The 26636-nt window shown below is 41.7% G+C and overlaps 1 protein-coding gene across 7 annotated transcripts in view; it reads right to left on the bottom strand.

Annotated features, from left to right (window-relative positions):
• Positions 1-26636, bottom strand: part of PLEKHA7 (pleckstrin homology domain containing A7) — a 171877-nt gene that overhangs the window by 69295 nt on the left and 75946 nt on the right. For all 7 annotated transcript variants that reach the window (XM_063438280.1, XM_063438278.1, XM_063438281.1 and 4 more), the window contains 2 exons: positions 18722-18805; positions 5968-6079 (listed from right to left, as the gene is read on the bottom strand). In XM_063438280.1, the coding sequence (XP_063294350.1) occupies positions 5968-6079; positions 18722-18805 (196 nt within the window). The remainder of the gene's footprint in view (positions 1-5967; positions 6080-18721; positions 18806-26636) is intronic.

The following is a 26636-nucleotide window of genomic DNA, read 5'->3' as shown; positions in this document are numbered from 1 at the left end:
TACAAGCAGTAATATGATACACGTGGCAGGAATATTACACGCGGTAAAATGATACATGTGGCAGGGATATTATAAGCGGTAAGATAATACATGTGGCAGGGATATTACAAGCGGTAAGAAAATACATGTGGCAGGGATATTAAAAGCTGTAAGATAATACATGTGGCAGGGGTATTACAAATGGTTAGATAATACATGTGGCAGAGATATTAGAAGCTGTAAGACAATACATGTGGCAGAGATATAACAAATATTACAAGCTGTAAGACAATACATGTGGCAGGGATATTATAAGCGGTAAGAAAATACATGTGGCAGGGATATTAGTAGCTGTAAGATAATACATGTGGTAGGGATATTATAAGATGTAATTTAATACACGTAGAAGATAATACTTAAAATTAGATAATGGGACTGTTTTTTGCCTGCCAGCCAGTCAATCAGAGCGCTAAGACATAGATCACACAGTGTGGGAAAGCCCTGGTAAGTCTATTCCCTCCATGCAAGCTGAGTGTGTACAGAGCCCTCCAAAGGGCCAGTATTAATTATTTTATTGTATTGTGGGTTTGTTTTTTATCTATAAATTTTTTTTTGCAAATCTTATTTTTTTTTTTTTTTTTTCTTTTGTAAGTGATCTAACTCCCGAATGGCAGATAATTGAGCAGCGAGACTGCAAGAACATGGTCTACCCTATACAATAAAACAGCTTCATTAAGCTAAAGTTATTTTAATGCCTATTGAATCTTGTAATTTACAGATCTACTCTTATAAGGTGTAACTCCAGAGTTCTACAAACAATGCAAACAGGACTGGGAGAGGGGGCACTTTAGATGCTTTTTCAGCCTATACTAGCATATAACACAGTGTATGCAGCCACTGATCGGTTTAGAAGTTCAACCTCTGATAGGGGACACTCTGTGCCATGTGCAATGACAGCGTTAGTTCTGTAATAAAATAACAAAGAAGGAAATCGCCAGACACTGTTGAGGCAGATCATGTTTGGTTACAGAGAAAATTTATCAAAAATACTATGCAAGTATAAACAGATTTTATTTATTTTACAGTTAGGTCCAAGAAATGTTTGGACACTGATACACGTTTTGTTATTTAGTTTTCCAAAATCAATTTAAGTTACAGTTAAATAACAAATATGGCCTTAAAGTGTAGCCTCTCGGCTTTAATTTGAAGCTATTCACACCCAAATTGGAGTAAGGGTTTAGGAATTACAGCTCTTTAATATGTAGACCCCTCTTTTTCAAAAGACTAAAGGTAATTGGACAACTGACTCAAAAGCAGTTTCATGGACAGATGTGGGCTATTCCTTCATTATTTCTGCATCAATTAAGCAGGTAGAAGGTCTGGAGTTGATTCCAGGTGTGGCATTTGAATTTGAAAGCTGATGGTGTGAACCCACAACATGGGGTCAAATAAGCTCTCGATGAAAGTGAAACAAGCTAACCTTAGGCTTGGGGGGAAAAAAAATCCATCAGAGATTTAGAAGAAATATTAGGAGTGGCCAAAGCTACATTTTTGTACATTCTGAGAAAAGAAAAAAAGAAAAAAAAACGACGCACAGGTGAACTCTGCAACACAAACGGGTCTAGACATCCACGGAAAACAACCGGGGTGGATGAGCGTAGGATCCTTTTCACGGTAAAGAAAAACCCCTTCATAACATCCAACCAAGTAAAGAACACTCTCCAGGAGGTAGGCATATCTTTATCCAAATCAACTAAAAAGAGAAGACTTCACTAGAGCAAATGCAGAGGGTTCGGCACAAGGTGCAAATTATTCATAAGCCTTAAGACTAGAAAGGCATGATTAGACTTTCCCCAAAATCATCAAAAAAAGCCAGTGCAGTTCTGAAACAGCATTCTTTGAACAGATGCAACTATGATAAACCTGTAACAGAATGATGGGAAGAAAAAAGTATGAAGAAGGCTTGAAACAGCATGATCTGAAGCATATCACATCATCTTTAAAAAAACGTGGCATGGCACGGACATGCATGGCTTCCAATGGCACCGGGCCACTACTGTTTAATGATGTGACAGAGGCATCTGGATGAATTCTGCAGTGTACAGGGATATATTGTCTGCTCAGATACAGCCAAATTCAGCGGCGCTTCACATTACAGATGGACAATGACCCATAACATACTGCGAAAGCAACCTAAGAATTTTGTAGGGCAAAGAAATTTAATATTCTGCCATGGCCGAGTCAATCGTCTTATCTCAACCTAATCGAGAATGCATTTCACTTACTGAAGACAAAACTTAAAGGAACACTATAGTCTAGTCACCTAAATTACTTTAGCTAAATAAAGCAGTTTTAGTGTATAGATCATTCCCCTGCAATTTCACTGCTCAATTCACTGTCATTTAGGAGTTAAATCACTTTGTTTCTGTTTATGCAGCCCTAGCCACAACTCCCCTGGCTATGATTGACAGAGCCTGCATGAAAAAAAACTGGTTTCACTTTCAAACAGATGTAATTTACCTTAAATAATTGTATCTCTAAATTGAACTTTAATCACATACAAGAGGCTCTTGCAGGGTCTAGCAAGCTATTAACATAGCAGGGGATAAGAACATCTTAATTAAACAGAACTTGCAATAGAGGAAGCCTAAATAGGGCTCTCTTTACAGGAAGTGTTTATGGAAGGCTATGCAAGTCACATGCAGGGAGGTGTGACTAGGGTTCATAAACAAAGGGATTTAACTCCTAAATGGCAGAGGATTGAGCAGTGAGGCTGCAGGGGCATGTTCTATACACCAAAACTGCTTCATTAAGCTAAAGTTGTTCAGGTGACTATAGTGTCCCTTTAAAGCAGAAAGTCCCACGAACAAACAACAACTATAGACAGCTGCAGTAAAGTTTTGGCAAAACATCGCAAAAGGAGGAAACCCAGCATTTGGTGATGTCCATGCCTTCCAGGTTCAAGCAGTTCTTGACAAAGTATTAAATATTGACAGTTTATTTATAATTGTGTTAATTTGTCCAATTACATTTGAGCCACTGAAATAAGGGGACTATGTATGAAAATGAAAAAAAGCTGAAAGTCTGCTTTTTAATTGCATTTTGGTTCCTCCATTTCACATCCATTGTGGTGACGTAGAGTCAAAATTGTGAAAATCGTGTCAATGTCCACATATTTACAGACCTAACTGCAAATTTGTATCCGGTCATGAAAACCCAGGAGAGTGCCACAATACAGAGGATCAAATTCCTTCTACCTTTTATGAAATATAAATTGCTATAACTTTTCCTGCCAATAATGTGTCTTTACTGCAAGTGGATTACAAAAACAGCGTGAGCTGCATGTGGCCAACGTGAATTTCACAAATTCAATCTGTTAGCTTCCACATATTGCTGGCGTGTTGTACATAATTAGCAGATACCTACCTGAAGGTAATCGCATGCTGCATTAAGGGTTAAATAAAGGGAGCACAGGCTACGTGGAAGGTGGCATTTATTATGTTTTCCTACATTTACAAAAAGACAGATATGGCTAATAATGAGGGCAATTTTAAAAGGGAAGTAATGGCAGCATTTAGGTTCTGTAGCTTTAAATGTTTAGTATGAGGTTGTTGTTTTTTTTTTGTTATTTTTGGATCCAGAATGACATCCTTCTATGTAATATTATCCCTGGGTAAATTAACTCTTATAAGTCAATTCATGACCGCAAAGAATCAGCCAAAGAAGACATTCTCAACACTATCAGCTAATTATTGTATCTAGTGAAAGAGCTGTTAAATTATTCTAGAATGGAATAATACAACACTGGAAACGTCCTCCTGCAGCCCCCAAAGCAGCCCCCACTCCCCCCGCGAGAGCTGCACAAGACAGATCAAGATGTGCATTAGTTATGGTGCATTGCAGCAAGTTTAAAAGAACCTGACTGACAGAAACTGGCGATTCATTATTAATTTATTACACTTGGGTTTCCGTGCAAAGATTATTAACTACAATATTTTACACAGAGAGTGTCTCATTACTGATCACTAATCCTTTTCGCAAATAAAGCCCATTTACATGAATCAGATATTAGGACAAATGCAACAAATCAATATGTGACAACCATCCTGATTTCTAGAGGACAGTCCTGAGCCTGGACAATCCCACTGCTACAAGTATTAAGCGTTCAGTGTACACACCACTAAATCATTTCTATGATTGCTTCATACCCGGGATCAGCGGTTGTATATTTGATGATTTATTAAGCTTTTATGGATCAGTGGTAATAGTTAACTAGTGACATAGTGATTCCTAGTATGTTTCTACATAGTTACCCAGTGGGGGTGGTATTTCACACTTTAGGTGTTTTTCCCTCTTACTATCCTCTGTTCTCACATACACACATTTCTGCACTTCTCTTACACTCCCATACATTCCACATTTACAGCACACTCACTTAGGTGAGTTGCTCACTTCATCCATATGACTCCTTATGTTTGGAGTCATCTTTCAGCACTTCACACACTTTACATGTGCATCAAATTTTTTCCACACCTCTTTGTCCACTTTTTTACCCATTTTTTATGCTGTGTTGTGTTTTTTTCCACAGTTTGTGGTATTCACCTTGCATCATCCCACTTTACACTTTACAAACTTTTTCAGCATTGCCCTTTGGTTCCTCTTTTCACCCTATTTGTGTCACTTTGTATCTTTATATATCATATTTCCCACTGGATTCTTCATCTTATACTTCCCCTTATCTACTCAGTACATCTTCATGTCTATTAGATTCTCAGTACTTATTTGTATATTTTAGTTTGATGGCTCTTACAGATCTCAGTCCTGACTTAGAATCTCTCCGTTATGTTTATTTTAATCCACGTCACTTCATAGGAGGTGAGGGTTGTGGTTTCCACGGTTACGGTATACACTAAGGTTAGGGCACTCTCCCACATACACCGTCCTCACGTTTGACGTCATCGCACGAATCACATCGTCCTGTGAATGCGCTAGCGCACATGGATCAATCACTTCCGGGTTTGGGAACACAGATGGGCACTACCACACACCTTTGGTAAGTCACTCATTTATTACTGTATATATTGCTGCACTGTATGATTTGTTATTGATCTTGATAAAGACCCAGGAGGGTCGAAACGTTGATTGTTTATTTCAATACACTTTTAAAGAAATCCCTGAGGAGTGCTCCAGTGTGTGTGTGTGTGTGTGTGTGTGTATATATATATATATATATATATACACACACACACACACACACATACATACATACACACACACATACATACACACACACACACACACACAATTTTCTCCCCGGATTGAAATATAAAATAAAAATATTTTTTTACATAGACTAACTCTTAGACAGACTTAAATTGGGGCACTATAGACAAAGAAGTCTCTGAAGTGCATTGGGAAATAACGGAAAATGGAAAAAAAAGGTGGCTCATAGATAAACTGCAAAGAAAGAAACCACTCTCAAAAAATCATTAAAAAAAAAGAAGAGATTTTAAAGGTACAGTTTCTGGCTTAGAGACCGCGTCGGAAATAATGTTTAAGTAGCCCACAAATATGATGGATCCTTAATACCGCTGAGCTCTCTATAAAGCTGCAAAATACTGCAATAGCACACTCCAAAATATCCCTGCCTCTATTCTGCAGTGAAATCAGCCTGTGACACCCCCTAAGCCACTTTGGGGGTCCCCATTTATATTCCCAGCAGTGAACAGTACAGTTTGTCATATCAAGGACATATTTACTTTATTAAATCTGCAAACTTTCTATTTAGCAGACATTTACTCAAATACACCAAATTCTCTAATCTAAGCCTTCTGTGTCGAGGTAAAACTGACCTGGGTACACCTGGGGTTAACTAGTTATCCGCAGAGACCAGAGAATTTACACAAAACCCATTACTAATCAAATGAGCAAGCCTGCTCCCACTGACTTGACTCACCTGTCTCAGGAACACTGCGCCAATCAGCTTACCTTGGGAATGGCTTTGGTGTCTGCATTCGAACTGGTCACTGCAGTGGACGTCTCACTGACCATACTTGAAGGTCTTTGGCTCATCGGCTGCGGAGACTCGAGTGAGATCTCCCTGGAGAAAGAAGAGACAAATGAATTTGCAGCAGCAGCAGGAGCGGAGCTCCGTCTGACAGATTTTCATTGCTTACAAAAGCAGAATAATTGAACCATCTTGTCCTATCGTCAGACCGTAAGCGAATGAAGGACACTGGCTCAGTTGGATTTAAGTGAATGGACTTGTTGTAGTTCTGTCTTTAGCACATAGTCAGCGCAGGATAATTATACAGTCAGTGATCTTACATGAACCCAAATGTATAAAAAAATAAACAGATTAACTCAAAATGCATCAATAAACCTCTCTTTCCATAAGTCCAAAAGGGACTGCATGAACAGAGATGAGTTGGATCCCAGATAGCCAACTGAATGAACAGAGGTGATCTGGACCACAGATAGCCAACTGAATGAACAGAGGTAGGCTACATCACTGATCCAACTGCATGAATAGAGGTGAGCTAGATCACAGATAGCCAACTGCATGAAAGAAGGTGAGCTGGATCCCAGATACCCAATGGATAGAGGTGAGCTGGATCCCAGATACCCTAAGGATAGAGGTGAGCCGGATCCCAGATACCCAGCTGCATGAATAGAGGTAGGTTACATCACTGATCTAACTGCATGAACAGAGGTGAGCTGGTTCCCAGATACTCAAAGAATAGAGGTGAGCTAAATTTTTTGCGCTCGTAGTTAATACTGTTGTAAAGTGGACCTACTAGGTTAATGACCTATTGATTCGATCTCTCCAGACACCATCTAAATGCATTTATTCAGAATCAGAGGGAAATGAGTTTGAGTCACTGGGAGGACAACCACAACTGCTGCTTTTCAGGACAAGACGCACAAATAAAAGGGGAAAAGATGGAAGCATCACAGGTATACTCCTATATTACCTGGCCTAGAACATCAGTATTAGATGCACAGAAGCTTCCCAGATATCTAACACTCCAGCCTGAAATGTACGTTTGCCAGTGAGAAGTAAAGGAAGTGTGTTTGAACATTCCCAGGGATCTGGAACAGATTACGCAGCACCAGCATTTTATTATGGGATCCCCAGGGAGCTAGGACAGATGACACAGCACTGGCATTTTATTTTGGGATCCCCAGGGAGCTAGGACAGATTACACAGCACCGGCATTATATTATGGGATCCCCAGGGAGCTAGGACATATTACACAGCACCGGCATTTTATAATAGGAAGCATAAAACATGTCTTACTGACCCACAGGGGTACAAACACTACCAAAAATGATCCCCAAATCAGAATTTCTAAAACAGTCGCTCAAATAAGCTGTTGGGCCCAGAAAAGTAACATTGGGCAGTAATATTCACTAATATTTTCTAGGGTTCAATGAGGATAAAGCATCTGCCACAATCTCATAACTGTTCGTAAATTTACACCTGCATTACTAAATTGTGCAACGCTGTAGAATATGTTCTTGCCATCTAAATAAGAAATAAAATCATTAATGCAATGCTCCTTTACGGACATGTCAACAGCCACATAAACCAGTATAAAAACATGATTGTACCCAGAGATGTCAAAACTGACTCCCATGTGATGTTGGACTACAAGTGCCAGAGGTTTGACTAACCTGTGCTAATTTATTACTTGCAACATCTTTCTGCCTCTAGTGTAAACCCATAATTTAGAGCTGATAAGAAACCAGTAAAAGGATAATCTTGGTAAATATCATGTAAGCCTTGCTTTGAGGGGGTTAATAATCATTTTATGGGCTAATTTCAGAAAGAAAAGTAAATCAGCTCACTGGACATTCCGCTATAAATAGCCTTCAGTTTTATCTATGATAATTACGCCATCATTTCCAGGGAAAAGGAGACATTTCACTGTGATCCAGAAACTACTGACACCTGCAACTCCCTGGCAGAGCCATGCTGAAACCTTCAATCACACCCTGCGACAGAGCCGTACAGACACCCTTAATCCCCCTGCAGAGTTGTACAGACACCCTCAATCCCCCCACAGAGCTTTACCGACACACTCAATCCCCCCGCAGAGCTTTAAAGACACCCCCAATCCCCCCGCAGAGCTTTACCGACACCCTCAATCCCCCCGCAGAGCTTTACCGACACCCTCAATCCCCCCACAGAGCTTTACCGACACCCTCAATCCCCCCACAGAGCTTTACCGACACCCTCAATCCCCCCGCAGAGCTTTAGCGACACCCTCAATCCCCCCGCAGAGCTTTACCGACACCCTCAATCCCCCCGCAGAGCTGTACAGACACCCTCAATCCCCCCGCAGAGCTTTACCGACACCCTCAATCCCCCCACAGAGCTTTACCGACACCCTCAATCCCCCCACAGAGCTTTACCGACACCCTCAATCCCCCCGCAGAGCTTTAGCGACACCCTCAATCCCCCCGCAGAGCTTTACCGACACCCTCAATCCCCCCGCAGAGCTGTACAGACACCCTCAATCCCCCCGCAGAGCTGTACAGACACCCTCAATCCCCCCGCAGAGCTTTACCGACACCCTCAATCCCCCCACAGAGCTTTACCGACACCCTCAATCCCCCCACAGAGCTTTACCGACACCCTCAATCCCCCCGCAGAGCTTTAGCGACACCCTCAATCCCCCCGCAGAGCTTTACCGACACCCTCAATCCCCCCGCAGAGCTGTACAGACACCCTCAATCCCCCCGCAGAGCTGTACCGACACCCTCAAAACCCCGGCAGAGTTGCACTGACACCCTCAATCCTACCCTGTGGCAGAGCCGCACTGACACCTTCAACCTCCCCGGCAGAACCGCACTGACACTCAATCACACCCTCCAGCAGAGCCGTATGGTCACCCCCGTACCCCTAGCAGAGCTATACTGAAATCCTGACACCCCCTGACAGAGCCGTACTGTCACCCCCACACATAGAAACATAGAATGTGACAGCAGATAAGAACCATTCGGCCCATCCAGTCTGACCAATTTTTTTTTATTTTAAATCACACCCTTGGCACCCTTGGCAGACGCATAATGACACCCTCACACACCCCCAAGCTGGCTCTGTGAAGCTTTAAAGAAAATAATCCAATACGTAAAACAAGCACAGCATGAAATTAAGGATTGTTTATATGTTATCCTTAGCGTTTCGTACCGGTCATTTCTGAAAGGAAAATTCTAGTGCATACTTTATGTCGGTTCACGTCTATATTCTTCATAGTTGTGTGCAGAGACATGGTTCCCTGGGTCTTCTCTAAGAGTAGCCTACTCAGTCTTTGCCTTTGACGGCTTGGGAGGGCCGTATGAATAGGTTGGTGGGATGGTTTGCCCATGCTGAGTCGGTCAGTCGCACGGCCATTAGGTGGGATCGGTCAGGGGCATGGCGGATCTAGTGATTGATCCAATGTGTATATATAAGTATCCCACACCTCTTTGGCTCTCTCAAAGAGTGAGCTAGTTCCCCGCTGGCTTCTAGCCATATACTCGTAATCTAGGTTGATAGAGATTTGTTGTATTAAGGCGTGTCTTGAGGGCGCCTCTACTGAATCCAGGCTCGTGCCAATAGTGTCAAGGCTGCAACTTAAGTATGAAATGCCAGAATAGCCTCCCACCTCGGAAATTTGTCAATATTTAAGAGCAATAGACCTAAGCTTGGTGTAAGTGTTAGTTGAGTTTTTAGGACTTGCGACAGAGTGCCCTCTACTAGCCGCCAGTATGGCTAGATGTGGTTACAGGACCACCATATTTGGTACATCGTGCCTTTGTCAGCTTTACATCTCCAGCATTTGTCCTTTGTACCTGGATATATTTTTGCCAGTCTAGCCAGCACCATATACCATCTGTAAAATATTTTCCTCACCAATTCTATGTGCAAAGTGCAGGATGTTCTCCCTTTGTGTGCCTTAAATGCTTGTGACCATTGTAGTATTCTATGGAAACAGCAACTTTTAAAAACTGGATGACCAACTGTTTATGAACTACAATTTCCATGATTCTATGTCAAGCACTTGTGGTGTTTCAGGTTTGCAAAGTGTCATGATAGTTGCAGTCTGCAAACATTTGAAACCGCCATTGCGTTCTAATATAGTAAAGGTCTGCCCGCTGCAGTGTCAAGGACTAACTACACTTTCAGCATGAGGTTACATATGCTGTGCTTATCCCTCATTCTACAAATATAGTGAAATTCAGAAATCTATATAACTTCATCATTGAACGGAGCACCTCAATCTTGGCCAGGTCCATACAGAGAGCTGGAGTAATGAAACACTAGGGGAGATTTATCAAACTGTGCTGTTCTAAAAAGTGGTGCAAAAATATGAAACTGGAGCAATCACTGATAGCTTGTGCCTGCTGCTTCCACTGTAATTGGGCTGGCGATGGCAGGAATTAACTGGTTTGTGAAGTTAACTGCTAAATCTTTAATAAGAATTTAAAGCCTTTCCTTCATCTCTGACTGGATGTCCTCCCACTTTCTAAAACAAAATCTCTCTAAAACTGAACTCCTTGTCTTTCCGCCTCCTAATACTGATCCTCTTCTTTCCCTCTCCCTTCAAATCCGTGGTATCCACATCAGTCCATTTTTGCAAGCGCGTTGACTTGGTGTCATATTTCATTCTAGCCTCACCTTTGAGCCTCACATCCAGCATGTTATTAAATCCTGTAGATTCCATCTTAAAAACATAGCCCGCATCCGCCTTTTTCCTACGCAAGATGGTACCAAAGAGCTTGTCCATGCTCTAGTAATTTCCCGCATGGATTATTGAAACCCTTACCTAATTGGTCTTCCCAAAAACTGTATTCCCCTGCTACAGCCTGTAATGAATTCTGCCGCCAGACTGATTTTCCTCTCTAGTCGGTCCTCTCACACCTCACCCCTCTGTCAGTCCTTACATTGGCTTCCTGTATCCTATAGGAGTAAATTCAAAATGCTAACCGATACCTATAAAGCATTGACCAATTCTAGCCCCTCATATGTCTTCACAGATCCATAGGTATGCCCCTTCTCAGTCTCTCCGCTCTGCCCATGATCTGTCCTGTCCACTACTTGCACCCATACCGCCAACTCACGCTTGCAGGACTTCTCGCGGTCGGCTCCCTTCCTATGGAGCAGCCTGCCTACCACCATCAGACTCTCCTCTAGTCTTCAATCATTTAAGAAGTGCCTTAAAACCCATCTCTTTAGGAGAGCTTATGGCCTCCCAGAGTAACCTCTACCTCACATACCTGTCTCTTGCTTTCTCCTAAAGGGCAGCACTCTATTCTCTCCTCCAGCTCTGCTTCACTCCCACCTTATTTGATTGATATTCCCTGTCCCTGTCCACCTTATACTATGTGTACTTTCCAGAGAAATGATTGTTCCCATTAAGAATTGTCATTTAAAACAATAATTACTTACTTACAGGGTTATATACTAAAGTGAGAATTCAAAGTGAATCCGAATTTAAGACTAAAATAACCAAATTGGAAAAACTCTAAATCAGCTATGCTTTCAGTTTGGGTACTTTGGCCTAAAATGTGAAATTATCCTTGAATTCACTTTCAGTTCTCACTTTAGTGAATAATCCCGTTACAGAGCTACTTACTTATGTCGGAATTGTTACTAATTCTAAGTGAATTTCAAATTTAAGGCCAAACCAGCTGAATTGGAAACATTTGCAGCTATGCTGCTTCCAGCTGAACTATTTTGGTCTAAAATTTGGAATGCATTTTAAACTGCAGGCAATTCTAACTTTTGTAAATAGCCCAGTTATAGCAGTATTCTGGCAGCATCGGGCAATGTACCAGTTATCCCTCCCTTTGTTCTGGGATTAGGTTTAGCCATCACATACTAGTATTCTATACCTCCCTCCTTCCCCACCCCTTTTTAACCACTCCCCTAGACCTCGGTCAAATCTCACTCTACTCTTGCTTCTGGTAACTGGGGACCATCCTGCCTAACCCTAGACCTGCTCCTGTTAATCCTTTTCCCTGAAGGGAGCCTTCTAATTTTATACACATTTTCTCTCCTCAATTTCGCTTCACCCTCTGGAATGCCCGTTCTGTCTGTAGCATTGCCAAATCAGCTTTTATTCATGCCTTCTTTATTTTCAACTCCTTCCATCTCCGGACCCTTATTTTATGTTCCACTTTTTCTGTGCTATTATTGCTTCCCTATTTTATGGTGGCCTCCAACACTCACACACACCCAGACCTGGTGGCCGCAAGGGTGGTGGTGTGGGTCACGTTCTCTCACCTTGTTGATCTTTTCAGCCTTTTCCCTTTGCGCCTTTACTCTCTCCCTCTTCTTTTGAGGTTTATTCCATACACTTTGTTTCGCTTTTGTCAGTCTGGCTCTTTCCTAGAAAAACTTTCCTATCAATTCCTGTTCTGTAGAAGCACAAACGAGTTCCAAAGCCTCTACATTTCTCTTAGACTCCCATTGGGGTCCAATTCCCCTACCCTTCAAGCCAGCAACAGTTTAGAAATTATCTTCTCCAACATTTGTTTTATCACTAACGCACTTACTTCTCTCCAATCTGCACCTCCTAAGCGGAAATCTTACCTTATCTTCCACTCAACCACCTCGACTCTGCAAAAATCTAAAAAATCCTTTGTTCTGCATCAGTTTTCCATTGATATTTAATTTCCTCTCACCAAAACTACCACGTCCTTCTCTGGCAACTCGTCTATACAGGTCCTCGTTTTGCGAACTACCTGTTTTTACGACGGCTCACACTTATGACCGACTCTCTCGTGGGGTGGTAAGTGCGAGCCGTCGTGGGAATTAGAGGTATTCCCCGATCTACTCCGTTCATCTATGAAATTTCCCCCGGACATAGACGAACGCAACAGAGCAGGGAATCCGTCTGATCAATGTTTTGGGAATTCCCTGCTCTTGTGCGTTCGTCTATGTTCGGGGAAATGTCCCTGAACACAGACATGCGCACCAGAGCAGGGATTACCTTAACTCCTCACTTACTGACCAATTTGTTCTACGGCTGGGTCACAGGAACGGAACCCGGTCGGTAAGTGAGGAGTACCTGTATAACTCAACCCTTTCAAGTACCCTAGATAAGCTATGTCCACTTACTGCTCGCTCTGCCTGTCAAACTCAACACCAACCTGGCATACGAAAGAAAGTAATGGGAGGAAGTTTCACAGTATGGCTACAAATGTAGGTCTCCAAACAAAGATACTTCACCTCCCTCATGTTTACCATCTGTGGCATGACCCTAAATGCCTCATTCATAATTTGAATTCACTAATGCACCCCACAACACCCATCCCATCTACTAATCTTACTGCTGCCAATTTTGCATTTTTATTTCACAAAAATGATTGACAACATCCAAAAAGAAAATAAACTCACTTCTCCACTCAACTGCCTGACCCTTTGCTAGGTCTCCCCTCTCTCTCTCTATCTATACATACATACATACACACGCCCACATATACACACAAAAATAATTTTAAAAATATAAATATGAGAAATTAAAATGTATTGACACTTTATTCTGAATATTCACATTGCTCTGTATTAAACATAGTCTATTCCGGGGCTTATTACCTAAAAAGTGAGGTTCCGCCCTGTATGTTTCCGCTACAATAAGATGCTTCGCTAAAATACCTATAAACAATATATAAAAAGCTGCCTTTTAAGACCTCATTTAGGCCCTCTATTTAGTAAGCTTACCAAATGATTCAATACAGTTAGAAAAACATTCCAAATGATTTGTCTACACAAATTCCCATAGACATAATAAGTCACTGACATGGGATATTCTTCAAGGTTTTGATAACGGATAAACATAGCTATTTCCTGGATTCCAATGGAGAGAGGCCGTGTAATTCTGAATTAGCCTGAAAGGTGTGAGCACTGCCAAGTGAGGATAAATTCACAAAGGATATTAATACACAGCAGATCAGACACAAAGTGTAGACAACAACACCTTCACACTGGTATTTAATCTTCCTCTCCCTTTAATATTTCTGCTCAATTATATGGATCATCAAATCACATTATTTCACCCAGTAACCAATAATAAAAAAAGATTGCATAGAATGCCTGTCCTGGCCAGTATCCTACATGAGGTAATAAGCAACTCTTTGCCCATGATAATCAACCAATTAAAGGATGATGGGAGTTGTCTAAAGATGTCGATAGCCATCATTAAAGGGTCTCTGTCAAGCCCCTACCATGCCCAGCGGACACAACATAAACAAACAAATGAAGTGAACCAGACTACTATTTATTGTTAAAATGCTTTTGTGCATTCTACACCATAGGGGCAGCAAGAGCTTCCTGATCCCAGGTGTTTTGTTATTTCACTGCTGCCATAGTAACAGGTTGGATAAAACAACACAAGGCATTTATCCAGAGCTTGAGCGCGACATCTCTAAGCTACAATTACCTAAAGTATAAAAAGCGCAACACACACGGTGAATAAAAGAGAACATTATTGTAATAAGCTGTCACTGTGGCAGCCATTGAACTCAGTATGGGAAGGTCGCCCCTCGGGGCTCTGAACGCCAAACATGTTCCTTCGTTACCCTGATTTGAAATGATTGCCTATAGCAGTTTGGTTTTATCCACTCTGCTCCATATTAGTGGAGATCTACCTATGCTCACTCTTTACACCAGCCGCCAGGATCGAATAAATCCCTCCCACAATAGATAGCGCTGCCACCGACCACGTTCCAAGCCTTGACTGTATACAGCAAGAATGGATGGAGTGACTTTCACCACTGGAAGCTGGTCCATAGTGACGGGAAGGGCCAATCTATTGGCATTGTAAGGACTGTTGATTAGTTTTTCCATCAGGATTATATCTGCAGTTTTTACTCTATCCTTCTTCGATGACTAGAACACAGCTGGCTTTGTACATGGCTTGGCATCTCATGGTTACAGCAAAATATGTTGGGGTGGGGGGCACTGGCTTTCACATAAACTGCCTGGGTGGTGCAGGACCCTAAAGGAAGTGGTGTATTCACTAAACATCAAACTGCAGCAAATTAATATCAGTTTATGCTAAAATAGCCTAGCTAAATTTTCCAATTTACAACAATTTGATGTTTTCAAACAGCAGATATCATCTGAATTAATTCTTCATCTCTGGTGTCAGATACTTAAGAACATCTACAAGTAGCATAATTCCATCTTAATTCACTCATGATTGACCCTAAAAGTCAAGATCAGCCAAAACCCTAGATCTGGAAGGACAGCTCTAATGTAACTCCAGGGTGTCAATCAGTTAAATACTGTAGGTACAGACTCAGATTAAAAATAATGATTATACATTCTTTATGTTTTTGCCAAACACAGTGATCAGCAGTCATACACAACCTCAACGCTAAGGATATCCAGCTGTGTTCAGGGTTAAGAGAGTCAGATCTGGAGAGCAGGTCCTGTCCGCCATGTTGAGCGGTAATAAGTGATGCCCCGACTGTTGATGCATGCTGAGCTGAAGCCTGGGGGTGTCTGGGTGTCGCTTGTCACTTTGTTGGCACAATCTGAAGTCTGTAGCAGTGGTGAACCACGGTTCCTTGATCTGCGGCATAGCGTGGGACCGGCTGGGAGTTGCGGTGGACTCTGTGGCGGGACCCTGCAAGCTGATTTGTGAACGGGTCCCGTATCCCCCCCCCCTCTTGGACCTGTGGGTTATCCTGGTCCCCACCACTACTGCACGTGATACTTACCTCCAATCTGGGAGCTTCCACATCTTGCAGAGACACTCGGAACTTAGAGCCTCAAAATGGCGGCAATCAGCTCACCACCTGTGGCGAAAACGACCTCGCCACGTGTCCTTGGAGAGGGCTGCTTGCCTGCCTCTTGCCTTCTGACTATGGCCCGGGAAGATGTGGCCCTTTAATTACAAGTTTGGGGCTGAATGGATATTTGGTGTGCTGCTGCTGGCCCTTTAACTCCCAGAGAAAGGGTTTGTACTTTTAAATTGGCACTTCGATTGCCGTTGAAGTACCGAAGTGGCCGCCATTCGAAAAACGAACACGTGGCGGCGGCCATCTTGGTTCCTTCCATGCGGTCAGCAGTATGTGTAGCCAAATTCATGGAACTGAAATCGTCTACACAGTTCCGCGAACACCGCTAAGCCTTACCTTCTCCCACGTTGATTTTGCAGCCGCAGAGACTAAGTCCCGTTCGAATGGGACTTAGTCGTTTTTTCAGCCTGAAATAGACCGACCGCACAGCCCAAATCTATGGAACTGTTTTGGGCATGAAAATGTGCTTGCGGTCCTAAAGGACTTCCATATAACTTTTTAACCCCTGAACCCTGATTGCCCTGATTTTTGAGTATGTGTTTATTTCTTGTATGCCGATTATGAAAATGTATGTTTTATGTTTGTGACATGTATATTTTAGAAGTTATAAATATTGTGTAAAAACTGTATTCCTCTGCCGGTGATAATGAGATTACCCATTGTGTTCAGTAATCATATCACAGGCAGAGGGGAGGATTTTGTGTGGGAGTGTCTATGTGTATTGTACGGATTGATTGGTTGTTCTGTAATACCCTGTGGGCTGTACTGTTGTTGTGGATTGGGAATAAAAGAGACTGTATGTGCCAGGACAGTCAGATTTCTGCTTGACCCTCAAAACGAAGTGTTGTCTCGTTATTGGGGGAATTGGATTGTATGCTGACTGCCAGGAGTGTAACCCTTTTGCATGGTTTTCCTGTTCGGCTGTTTCCAGGATTCGTAGAGTTTGCAGTTCGGGAGATTGGTGCTTACAGTTGCTGCCTGTGCATCTGGAAAGGGGAATATCGCCTAATCAGTTTTTAACCTCTGATGAGCGAAACGGTCCGTTACACAACCACAGGCCTTAAAAATGTCTTCTTATAAAAGTGCAAGTGCCTTGACTTGTCCGGTCTCATATGCATGCCTTCTTTCGCATTTACTCTTGATATGTCAATACAAGATTGTATGCCTATCTGTGCACTACAAAAATGATGAGCGGGTTTGAGGGGTTGATCCCAAAAGCCAGACACAATGGCGGTCACCATCACATTTGGATCTTAATGTCACAGGTTTGGGAAGGAAATGAAATGAGTTTCTGTGGATCTCAGGAATAACTTATGGGTATGTAATTTGTATACCTGTAGCACAAAGTATGATGCTACATTTAAACGGTTCTACTAAAAGGCAAATAATGATATAAATGTGTATGGAGTTAAACTGGCTGATTAGCTGTATTAGCTGCTCCAGCCAGACAAGGTATTCATTATATGCCGGAACAGCAAATTAATCAGAGATGCTCAGTTTCATCATTTAATGAGCTGCAGATAGAAGTTAGGAGGATATGTGCTATATTTAATTTAATGCTACCATTAGTGGATTAATAAATTTCTGCAACTTTATGATAGATGGTGATTTCCAAAAATGTCACTGGCACAGAAAGAAGGGTACATGCTAAATGCTGATGCTAAAATAGTAAGGAATGTCAACATGTATATATTCTCTACCTGACTTCAAGCAAGTAACTAAGCAACTACTAAATATCCAGGAATAAGCAGACTTCTGGTATGCCATATTCCCCAGCTAATATGGCAGCTGATTAGAGAATCCCATAATTCCAGACGCTCACAGATTATATGGCAAATGATTAGAGAATCCCAACACACCAGATTCCCAACCTTGTATGGCAGCGGATTATAGAATACCAGCACGCCAGATTAAAAAGATAATATAAAAGCTGATTAGAAACTCCAAGCATGCTAATATATCAGCTGTTTAGAAATATCCGGCATGCAAGAATCCAACAGTTTATACGGAGCTGATTAGAAACTCCCAGCTTTCCTGATTTCTACAGCTTATACACCAACTGATGAGAGGCTCCCACCACGCCAGATTTCCCAGTTTATATGGCAGCTGAATAGAGAATCCCATAACAGCTTATACGGAGCGGATTAGAGATTCCCAGCACGCCAGTTTCCCCAGCTAAAATGGCAAAGGATTAGACACTCCCAGCATGCCAGCTGATTAGTGACTCCATGCATGCCGGATTCCCCATCTAATATGGCAGCTGTTAGAGACTCCCAGCATGTCACATTCCCAAGCATTTACGGCAGCTTAATAGAGACTCCCAGCACATCAGATTCCCACAGCATATACAGCAACTAATTAGAAATTCCCATGGCTTATCCCAAATCCACACCAAATTTCCTAACTTATATTGATTAGAGAGTACCGCCATTCCAGATTACCACATTTTACATGGCAGCAGGTTAGATAATCATGCAAGACTAGATTTCACAGCTAATATGGCATCTGATTAGAGACTCCAATTATGCCAGATTCCCCGGCTTTCATTACAGCACATTAAGCAGCATCATATTACTTGAAGCTGTACACATATCAAACTAACAATGGGGGGGGAATATACATAAATCTACATAAAGTACATTAGAGGGAAATTTTTATGGCATTCTCACCCCAGTCTGCTCTATCGGCTCATAATAGCATTGAATGTAAAGCTCTGACTCATTCACACACATAATGTGTTGCAAGCAGTGTGCGCTAACACGGATTCTGCAGCCACATGATTTAAGCACTGTCTTCGCTCCGTAAAATGTTCTATGACAAACATTTAACCCCAAACTCATAATGCAACTTCTGTAGAATGCTCCGAAACAAACAATCCAAATAACCCCAGAGCTGGTTTTACGCATAATACTAAATTAATATGGATTACAGAAAACAAACTTACCCTTCCCGCAAATCAAACTCATAGTTTTCAGGAGAGATTTCTCCGGTCACAGGATGTTTGAAAGTTGTCGCTCTCTGGTTGTGGCTAAAAAGAAAGCGAAGATAATTCAATAAACAGACAATCTGTATCAATTTCACGTTTCAGGAGAGCCTCTTAATGTAAAAAGCCGACAAGAGACACATTGCTCAGCCAGATCCACCATGTGCCAGGGCATTAAAAGAGCTGCCTTGCATAGTATATACAGCCTTAGTGAGCTATATATATATTTTATCGTTAGCTAAAAAGCAGAGTTTCCACAACTACTTCCCATCAGTCATCATTTGTGAAGGCTGACTAGTGCGGCCACCATCTTGCACAATGCCTAATATAGACCTATGGCACCTTAGTGTACATTTGTGGTCGGGAACAACAGCAGAGTATGACAAATAGATACGGGGAAAGTCGGTTGTGGTGTGCTGGAACCAATGTGTGGATGAACCTGTAAAAAAAAAAGAGGGTATCAACACTCCCATAGGAGGACGTCACTTCCCCCATGCAGGTATGGATGTGTAAAAACCTTTCCCACAACTAAAGACTTAACAGTCTTTACATTTATGACATTATCTCTAGGAAAAGCCTGAGGTCTCATGGAATCCTCCACAGACTTCATTTTGTCTTAAAATATATTAATATTTTATTATAATTCTTATAATATACCATCTTAATTTTTTGTAATTTACATACATTGACATTTTTGAAGAAATGCTATATAACTTTAAGGAATGCTGTATCATATTTTTTTTAACCTAGATTTAAAATGACTCGTCAGCAGCGGATTACAATATAATTGGATTGTATTAAAAGGTAACTTTTTTTCCTTTCAGTCTTCCCTTCCATATACCCCTTTCATTTTAACGATTATACTCCTCCTTTTTCTTGTCCATACCATTTGTCACCATTTTGTTTTCCCTCTGCCTACGACACCTGTAGTTTGCCTTTCTCATGCATTGTGGGCAAATTTGTTTGATGAACTGCGACTAAATTACTTGTTCATTGAATAAAATCTTGCATTGCTAATGAATATGCTCTATAGAAAACAAAACAAAGGTAGATTTAAAAAAAAACATGAAGATAGAGAAATTGAGGGACAAAAAAAAAAAAAAAAAAAGGATAAATAAAAAACAAAACCTTTAACCCCTTCCCAACCTTTACTGGTCTCCTGCTCCAGTTATGAGTCTGTGCGACTGGGCCCAAATAGGTCCCCATACACACTGCTTCTTAACGCCAGAGGAATGTTAATCAGCTCCCCACCGCGCAGACTGTCCTTCTAATCCATTTACTCACAAATCTAACGTGATTATCACTCCCTGCCCAGGGGACTGCACTGAGTAACTTGCAGGGCAGGATAATGAAGCCGATGGCAATTCTTATATTGCCAGTGTTGGACGGGGCACGCTGATAATTTTAAAATGTGACTTTCCTGCGAACCAATCAGAAGTAACTGGAAGATACAGAGAAATAATATATCATGTGTACCGTTAAAGGGACAGTCCATTGCGCAAAGAAAACAAAAAATTACTTATTTGGTAGATACACCTAGGGTTATTCAGAGGATGGTGAATTTAGGAGAGGATTCAGAGGATGGTGAATTTAGGAGAGGATTCAGAGGATGGAGAATTTGGGAAAGGATTCAGAGGATGGAGAATTTAGGAAAGGATTCAGAGGATGGAGAATTTGGGAAAGGATTCAGAGGATGGAGAATTTAGGAGAGGATTCAGAGGATGGAGAATTTGGGAGAGGATTTAGAGGATGGAGAATCTGGGAAAGGATTCAGAGGATGGAGAATTTAGAAGAGGATGGAGAATTTAGGAGAGAATTCAGAGGATGGAGAATTTAGGAGAGGATTCAGAGGATGGAGAATTTAGGAGAGGATTCAGAGGATGGAGAATTTAGGAAAGGATTCAGAGGATGGCGAATTTAGGAGAGGATTCAGAGGATGGAGAATTTAGGAAAGGATTCAGAGGATGGAGAATTTAGGAGAGGATTCAGAGGATGGAGAATTTGGGAAAGGATTCAGAGGATGGAGAATTTAGGAGAGGATTCAGAGGATGGAGAATTTGGGAAAGGATTCAGAGGATGGAGAATTTAGGAGAGGATTCCGAACATGGTGTATTTGCTACACAGTGACAAGTCTAAGACTATAGGCCAAGACACCAGTATTTTAGTCAAAGGTTCACTTTAAAAAGTGCACGTGTCATAATTATTACACAGATCTATAGAGAATGACCCTCGAAAAATAAATCCATCTAAAACTGCTCTCCAAAACCTATAAATCAATTCATATAATCTCAAGCCAGTAACAAACCTCATGCTGATGACTGGCTTTGCGCCTCTTCCAGAGTTGTGTTTCAAAGCTGTTGTATACAGCAAGCCGATACTCCAAGGAATCCATGTATAAAGTTGAATTAGGAGGCAAAAATGTGGTTCTTTGTTGAGCTCATGTGCATATGCCTACCTAATCCCTTGCAGTAGTGAGAGCACTGTTAAAGTCAGATTTCTGTGGAAAAAAGCCTTATGGAAAAAGTCTTATGGCTTGACTGGTGCGTGTATTTGTGTTTAGCAATGTATTAACGATCCCCTTACTGCAGGTGGAAGGGGGTTTTCATCCACACTTTTTTCCCCACCACAACTCTATTGGTATGTATATGTATATGAATATATATGATTTTCACAGTGAGAAGACGCCAGCGTCCATAGGAAAGCATTCACTGACTGAATGCGTGCGCGCGCTGCCCTTGACACGCATGCGCATTCAGCCAATGACATCGGAAGGAGGAGGAGAGTCCCCAGCACCGAGGGAGCCCGGCGCTGGAGAAAGGTAAGATTTTAACCCCTTCCTCCCCCTTCAGCCCGGCAGGAGGGGGGCCCTGAGGGTCGGGGGGACCTAAAGACCCTATAGTGCCAGGAAAACGAGTTTGTTTTCCTGGCAATATAGTGGTCCTTTAAAGCAGTGGTTCCCAACCCAATCCTCAAGTACCCCCTAAGAGTCCAGGATTTAGGGATTTCCAAGCTGTTGTATACAGCAGACACAAAGCCATGAGTCTGATGCTGCGGGAGCCGGAATTTGACATAATTCCGGCTCCTGGCATCAGTAGACGGCGTGCGAGTGAGCAGAGCAAGGAGTTCACAGCTCCCTTGCCGCCTATGATTCGAACATAGATGCACTCCTCCCAGCAGTCCCACTGGACCCCAAACGACAGATCTCCAGGTAGGAAGGCTGGGTGGAAAATGTTAATTTATAATAATTGTAATAATTTGTGCGCGTGTATATGAGTGAATGTGTGTGTGTTTGCCATTGAGTATGTGTGTCTATCATTGAATGTATGTGTGTCTGTCAGAGTGTGTGCTTAACCCCTTAAGGACCAAACTGGAATAAAAGGGAATCATGACATGTCATGTGTCCTTAAGGGGTTAAAGGGACACTATAGGCACCCAGACCGCTTCAACTCATTTAAGTGGTCTGGGTGCAGTGTCCCAGTCCACTTAACCATGCAAGTGTAATTATTGCAGTTTCTCAGAAACTGCAATAATTACCTTGAGGGGTTCACTCCACCGCTAATCTAACAGAGGGTCTTCCGGGTGGTTAGGAGACCAAAAGTTGCCTAACTGATGCTGGACATCCTCACGCTGTGCATTAGGACATCCTGCGTCTGCTAAATTCTCCAGTGTCTAAGTGTGTCGAGGGCATCATGGGACTGCGATCTTACCGCTATTTGGAAATGCAGCAAAGATAAGCAATTTGTTTAATTTCACACGCTCCTCTGCTCATCCCAGTAAACACAGAAACAAAATTGCCACTTTACTAAAATTAACAGTTTATATGAGCTGCAATAATACAGAGTTATAACAACACAATAAGTTGTGATAATGCTCTGGCCTTAAAGGGTACACTAAGCACCACTTTCATTATGCAGCATTAGTCACAACTCCCCATAGAAGTTTTTATCCCATTCTCTGTTAATTGAACCTTAATCACACACAGGAGACTGCTGCAAGCTCTAACAGGCAGAGCAGGAGATGAGAAAATCTACAGTATGAAATAAAGGAAGTTTAAAAATCAGATCCATCTTTACAGGAAATATGTAGTGAGTCTGTGTGTGTCTAAGCGAGGGGAGGTATGACTAGGCTTAATAAAGTGAATTAAAGGGATACTACACACACCAAGACAACTTTGCCTTAACGAGGCAGTTTTTGTGTATAGATCATGCCCCTGAAGTCTCACTGCTCAAGTAGGTGAGTCACTATGTTTATGCAGCCTCCCTGCATGTGACTTGCACAGCCTTCCTAAATACTTCCTGTAAAGAGAGATCTAATGTTTAAACTTCCTTTATTGCAAATTCTGTTTAATTTCGAATTTATGAGCTCCTGCTCAGTAGCTTTTAAAGTAAGTTACATCAGGTTGAAATTGAAACCATTTTTTTTCTTTTATGCAGGCTGTCTCAGTTACAGCCAGGGATGGTGTGGCTATGGATGCATAAACAGAAAAAAAAAACTCCTAAATGGCAAATTGAGCAGTGAGACTGCATGGGGCATGATCTATACACCAAAACAGCTTTATTAAGCAGACGTGTACTGCGTGATGTGTATAATATACGTGTACTGCTGGACCTGTAATGTGTGTACTATGTGTATATTGTTTAAGAGATGTAATGAGAAGATAATGACCTGTAAAAGACTTCCTGAATATCAGAGCAGTTTCTAATGCTGACTTTGTGCTAAACAGAAAAGTCAGAAACGTAATACCCACAAAAAGGAAGGAAAGACTGTCTACATGGGGTACATACTTATACGTTAATCTGTAATAACTCTGACATGGAATAAATGGGCTTTCATTATGCCGTTACAATCTGTTGGCTAGCCATTCATAGCAGATAACCCCCCAAAAATTAAAATATTTAACAAGTTGCTATAGGAAGCACAGCTGGCTGAGCCTGATGGGAAATGTAGTTCTCGGAGATCTGTCGTGAGAAGGTTTGCCCTTACAGGGCTGGTTGTTCAGAAGCTGGAAATTCCTGTTGTGTTAATGAGCTGGCAGCGATCGGTGCCCTGGCAGGCTGTCAGAACATTTTCACATGCCGTACTATAAGACTTGCCTGATGCAGAGCTTCAACGTGCCTCTTCTGGCAAAAAGACAAAGCTCAATTAATACTTAATAACGTACTCGCTGGCTCTTTTTTCTTTACAAGGAATTTCTATAGGAACGAGGAGGCCGCATTCACGGAGAAATATTTTCCATTAGAAATTCTGCACACAAAGTGCACGGTGAGCGCTATCAGTGATGGTTTACGACCGTGTTCTCACAATTTTTCTCCAAAATGTTTTTGTTGATGAAAATCAGCACAAATACAATGCTGTGTGCATAAAGTGGTAAATCAACACAATGACATTCAAGTTTTTCTATTATGATAGAGGTACAAGTTCTACTCTCACCACAGGTCCCAAACCTCCAAAGCATCAGGCTCTGGAGTTCTCACCACATGCCAACTAGTTCTTTCAAATTCTGTTATTACTTATTATTATTTAATAATTTTTTTTTATAAATGTTGTAGATTGTAAGAATATATGAGTTTCATGGCTAGTTTTTCCTTTGACGTGACTGTGGCGTTGGTTTCCCATCTGTTGGGATAACGTGTTGATGTTACGAGTTTGTCCTGGGGAAAGATGCTCAGGAGAGATTACACATTGCTATCTGTGTAGCAGTAAATAAACACATGTCCCATGGACATGAATTGTATGCGAGCATGTGAGGTGTGTTCGAAATGTTATGAGTTGTCTCTTAGGGCAGTGTTTCCCAACCCAGTCCTCAAGGCACACCTACCAGTCCAGGATTTAAGGATTACCCAGTTTTGTCTAAGGTGTTTTTAGGAAAAAAAAAAGAAAAAACACCTTAGACAAAACTGGGTAATCCTTAAATCCTGGACTGGTAGGTGTGCCTTGAGGACTGGGTTGGGAAACACTGTCTTAGGGGACATATGGGTATGCTATAAAGATCATGGTAGTTGTTGGGATAGCATCTGTGTTTGTTAAGCAGACTGTTTAAACAGTGATGGAATGTCTGGTGATGATAAACCTTCATCCATTGTGCTATATGCCAGGTCATGTCTTCTGCATACCTCCCATTATCGGCAATTCCCAGAATCAAGACGCCAATGGGAGGGGATTAAATGGGGCATCCAGCAACACGATTGCATCTCTGGCTCCGATCAGATTACTGGCAGGTCAGCCTAATGTTTCAGTTCTCCCTGCAGGATCCTAGAACCCTAAGCCTAGCCCAAGCAAGTATTATTATAAGCTCGTGCTATGATTGTTGTGGACAGGTCCCTGGCGTCCCCAAAAGTGGGACATCGGGGGACTAAGTAAGGATGACAGGACACGACCCAAAAATTGGTACTGTCCGGACAAAATTGGGAAGGTTGGGAGGCATGCTTCTGGGTCTAGATCTGACAGTGATAAAGGGGTGGAGAAGAAAGTGAGATCTGAGTATTATTGCCATAAATAAGGCATGGTATATGGTGCCTATGAGGTTTAATAAGAAAGACATGGTTTATTCTCAGAACTGGCTCATTCCTTCTGACACTTAAATCTGCATGGCTTAACAGCTCTATCGTGTGGAAATTAACGGTGCTGGCATGAGACTTATTGCTTCCAACCCTTTCCCCATTTTCTCTCTTTTGCAGTTCATTCCATCCAACTCTTCAATCCTATCTCACCGTGCAATGAAGAAACTTGTTGTTCAAGTGCTTATGTCCCATCTAGACTATTGTAAAGTATTTCTTCATTGGCTTCCAAATACCTGCATTATCTTCTTTCAGTCTGTAATAATTGCTGCCACCAGGCCCCTGTTCCTGACTGACCGCTGCTCCCACACCTTATCCCTTTATCAATCCTAACATTGTCTCCTTTACCATTCAGGATCCAACTTAATATAACTTATAAAGACCCTTAACAATTCCACTCCTCATTACATATCATCTTTAATTTATAAACGCACTTCTTCTGATTCTCTTGTCCTGTGTTCATTCCCACATTGCTAATGCTCGTTTACAGGATTTCTGAAGAATTCCCTACTTCGTTCAATTAAACTCTCTCCCAGTTTCCGATCCCTTAACTAGTCACAGAAAACACCCCTCTTTAGGAAAGATAATATTAAAGAAAAATATTCCTCCCATCCTCAATCACGTCAATTATGTTTTCTCGCTTTCTCCTTCCATTCTACAGTTCTTGCAAGCAGCTCTTTCACAAGTTTAACTGGACAGAGTATAAAATCAATCTACCTCTAGTCCTCTCAGGCACTTTGTTCTGTCCATTGTGTTCCTTTACATCGTCCTCCTGGTTAGTAAGCATGTTTGGGCAGGGTTCTCTGCACCTCTGTCTATTAATTACTTACTGTTAAATAAGCCCTCTTTAGAATTGGAAAGTGTTGAGGAATAGGTTAGCTATATAAATGCTAATAATAAGATTTAAAGTACCCTTCTATTGCAAAGCGTAGAGGATGGTATTTGGTAAGGAGCCGGTCTCTCGATGGTATAATTTCCCATCAACATCCTCTCCACCACATGCATAGGCTGACTGATGATAGCGCTACGTTCAAGTCCCCTGATTGATGGCAGTCCTGATGTCAACTTGATCGTGGAATGTCTCTCTAATTCTACCACCAAGATATGAAAGTAAAACCTCAATGTGTGTACAATATGTGGTGATTGGTATATGGAAAGACTTCTCTTGTTTCACTTGTGTAACAACTAATCTAATTCATTGTACTTTAACAAAAATAGAAAGTAAAAAAGGACAGAGTGAAAACATCCATACTTATGTTATCAACTTGTAAAATTTCTAGAGAAGAAGTTTCTTTGCTTACCTCTGTGTAGACCGTGTT

The sequence above is a fragment of the Pelobates fuscus genome, chromosome 12, assembly GCF_036172605.1.
Source record: "Pelobates fuscus isolate aPelFus1 chromosome 12, aPelFus1.pri, whole genome shotgun sequence".
NCBI classification, from domain to species: Eukaryota; Metazoa; Chordata; class Amphibia; order Anura; family Pelobatidae; genus Pelobates; species Pelobates fuscus.
Note: the sequence above shows the minus strand (reverse complement) of the source record. Positions and strands in the feature narration are given on the sequence as shown.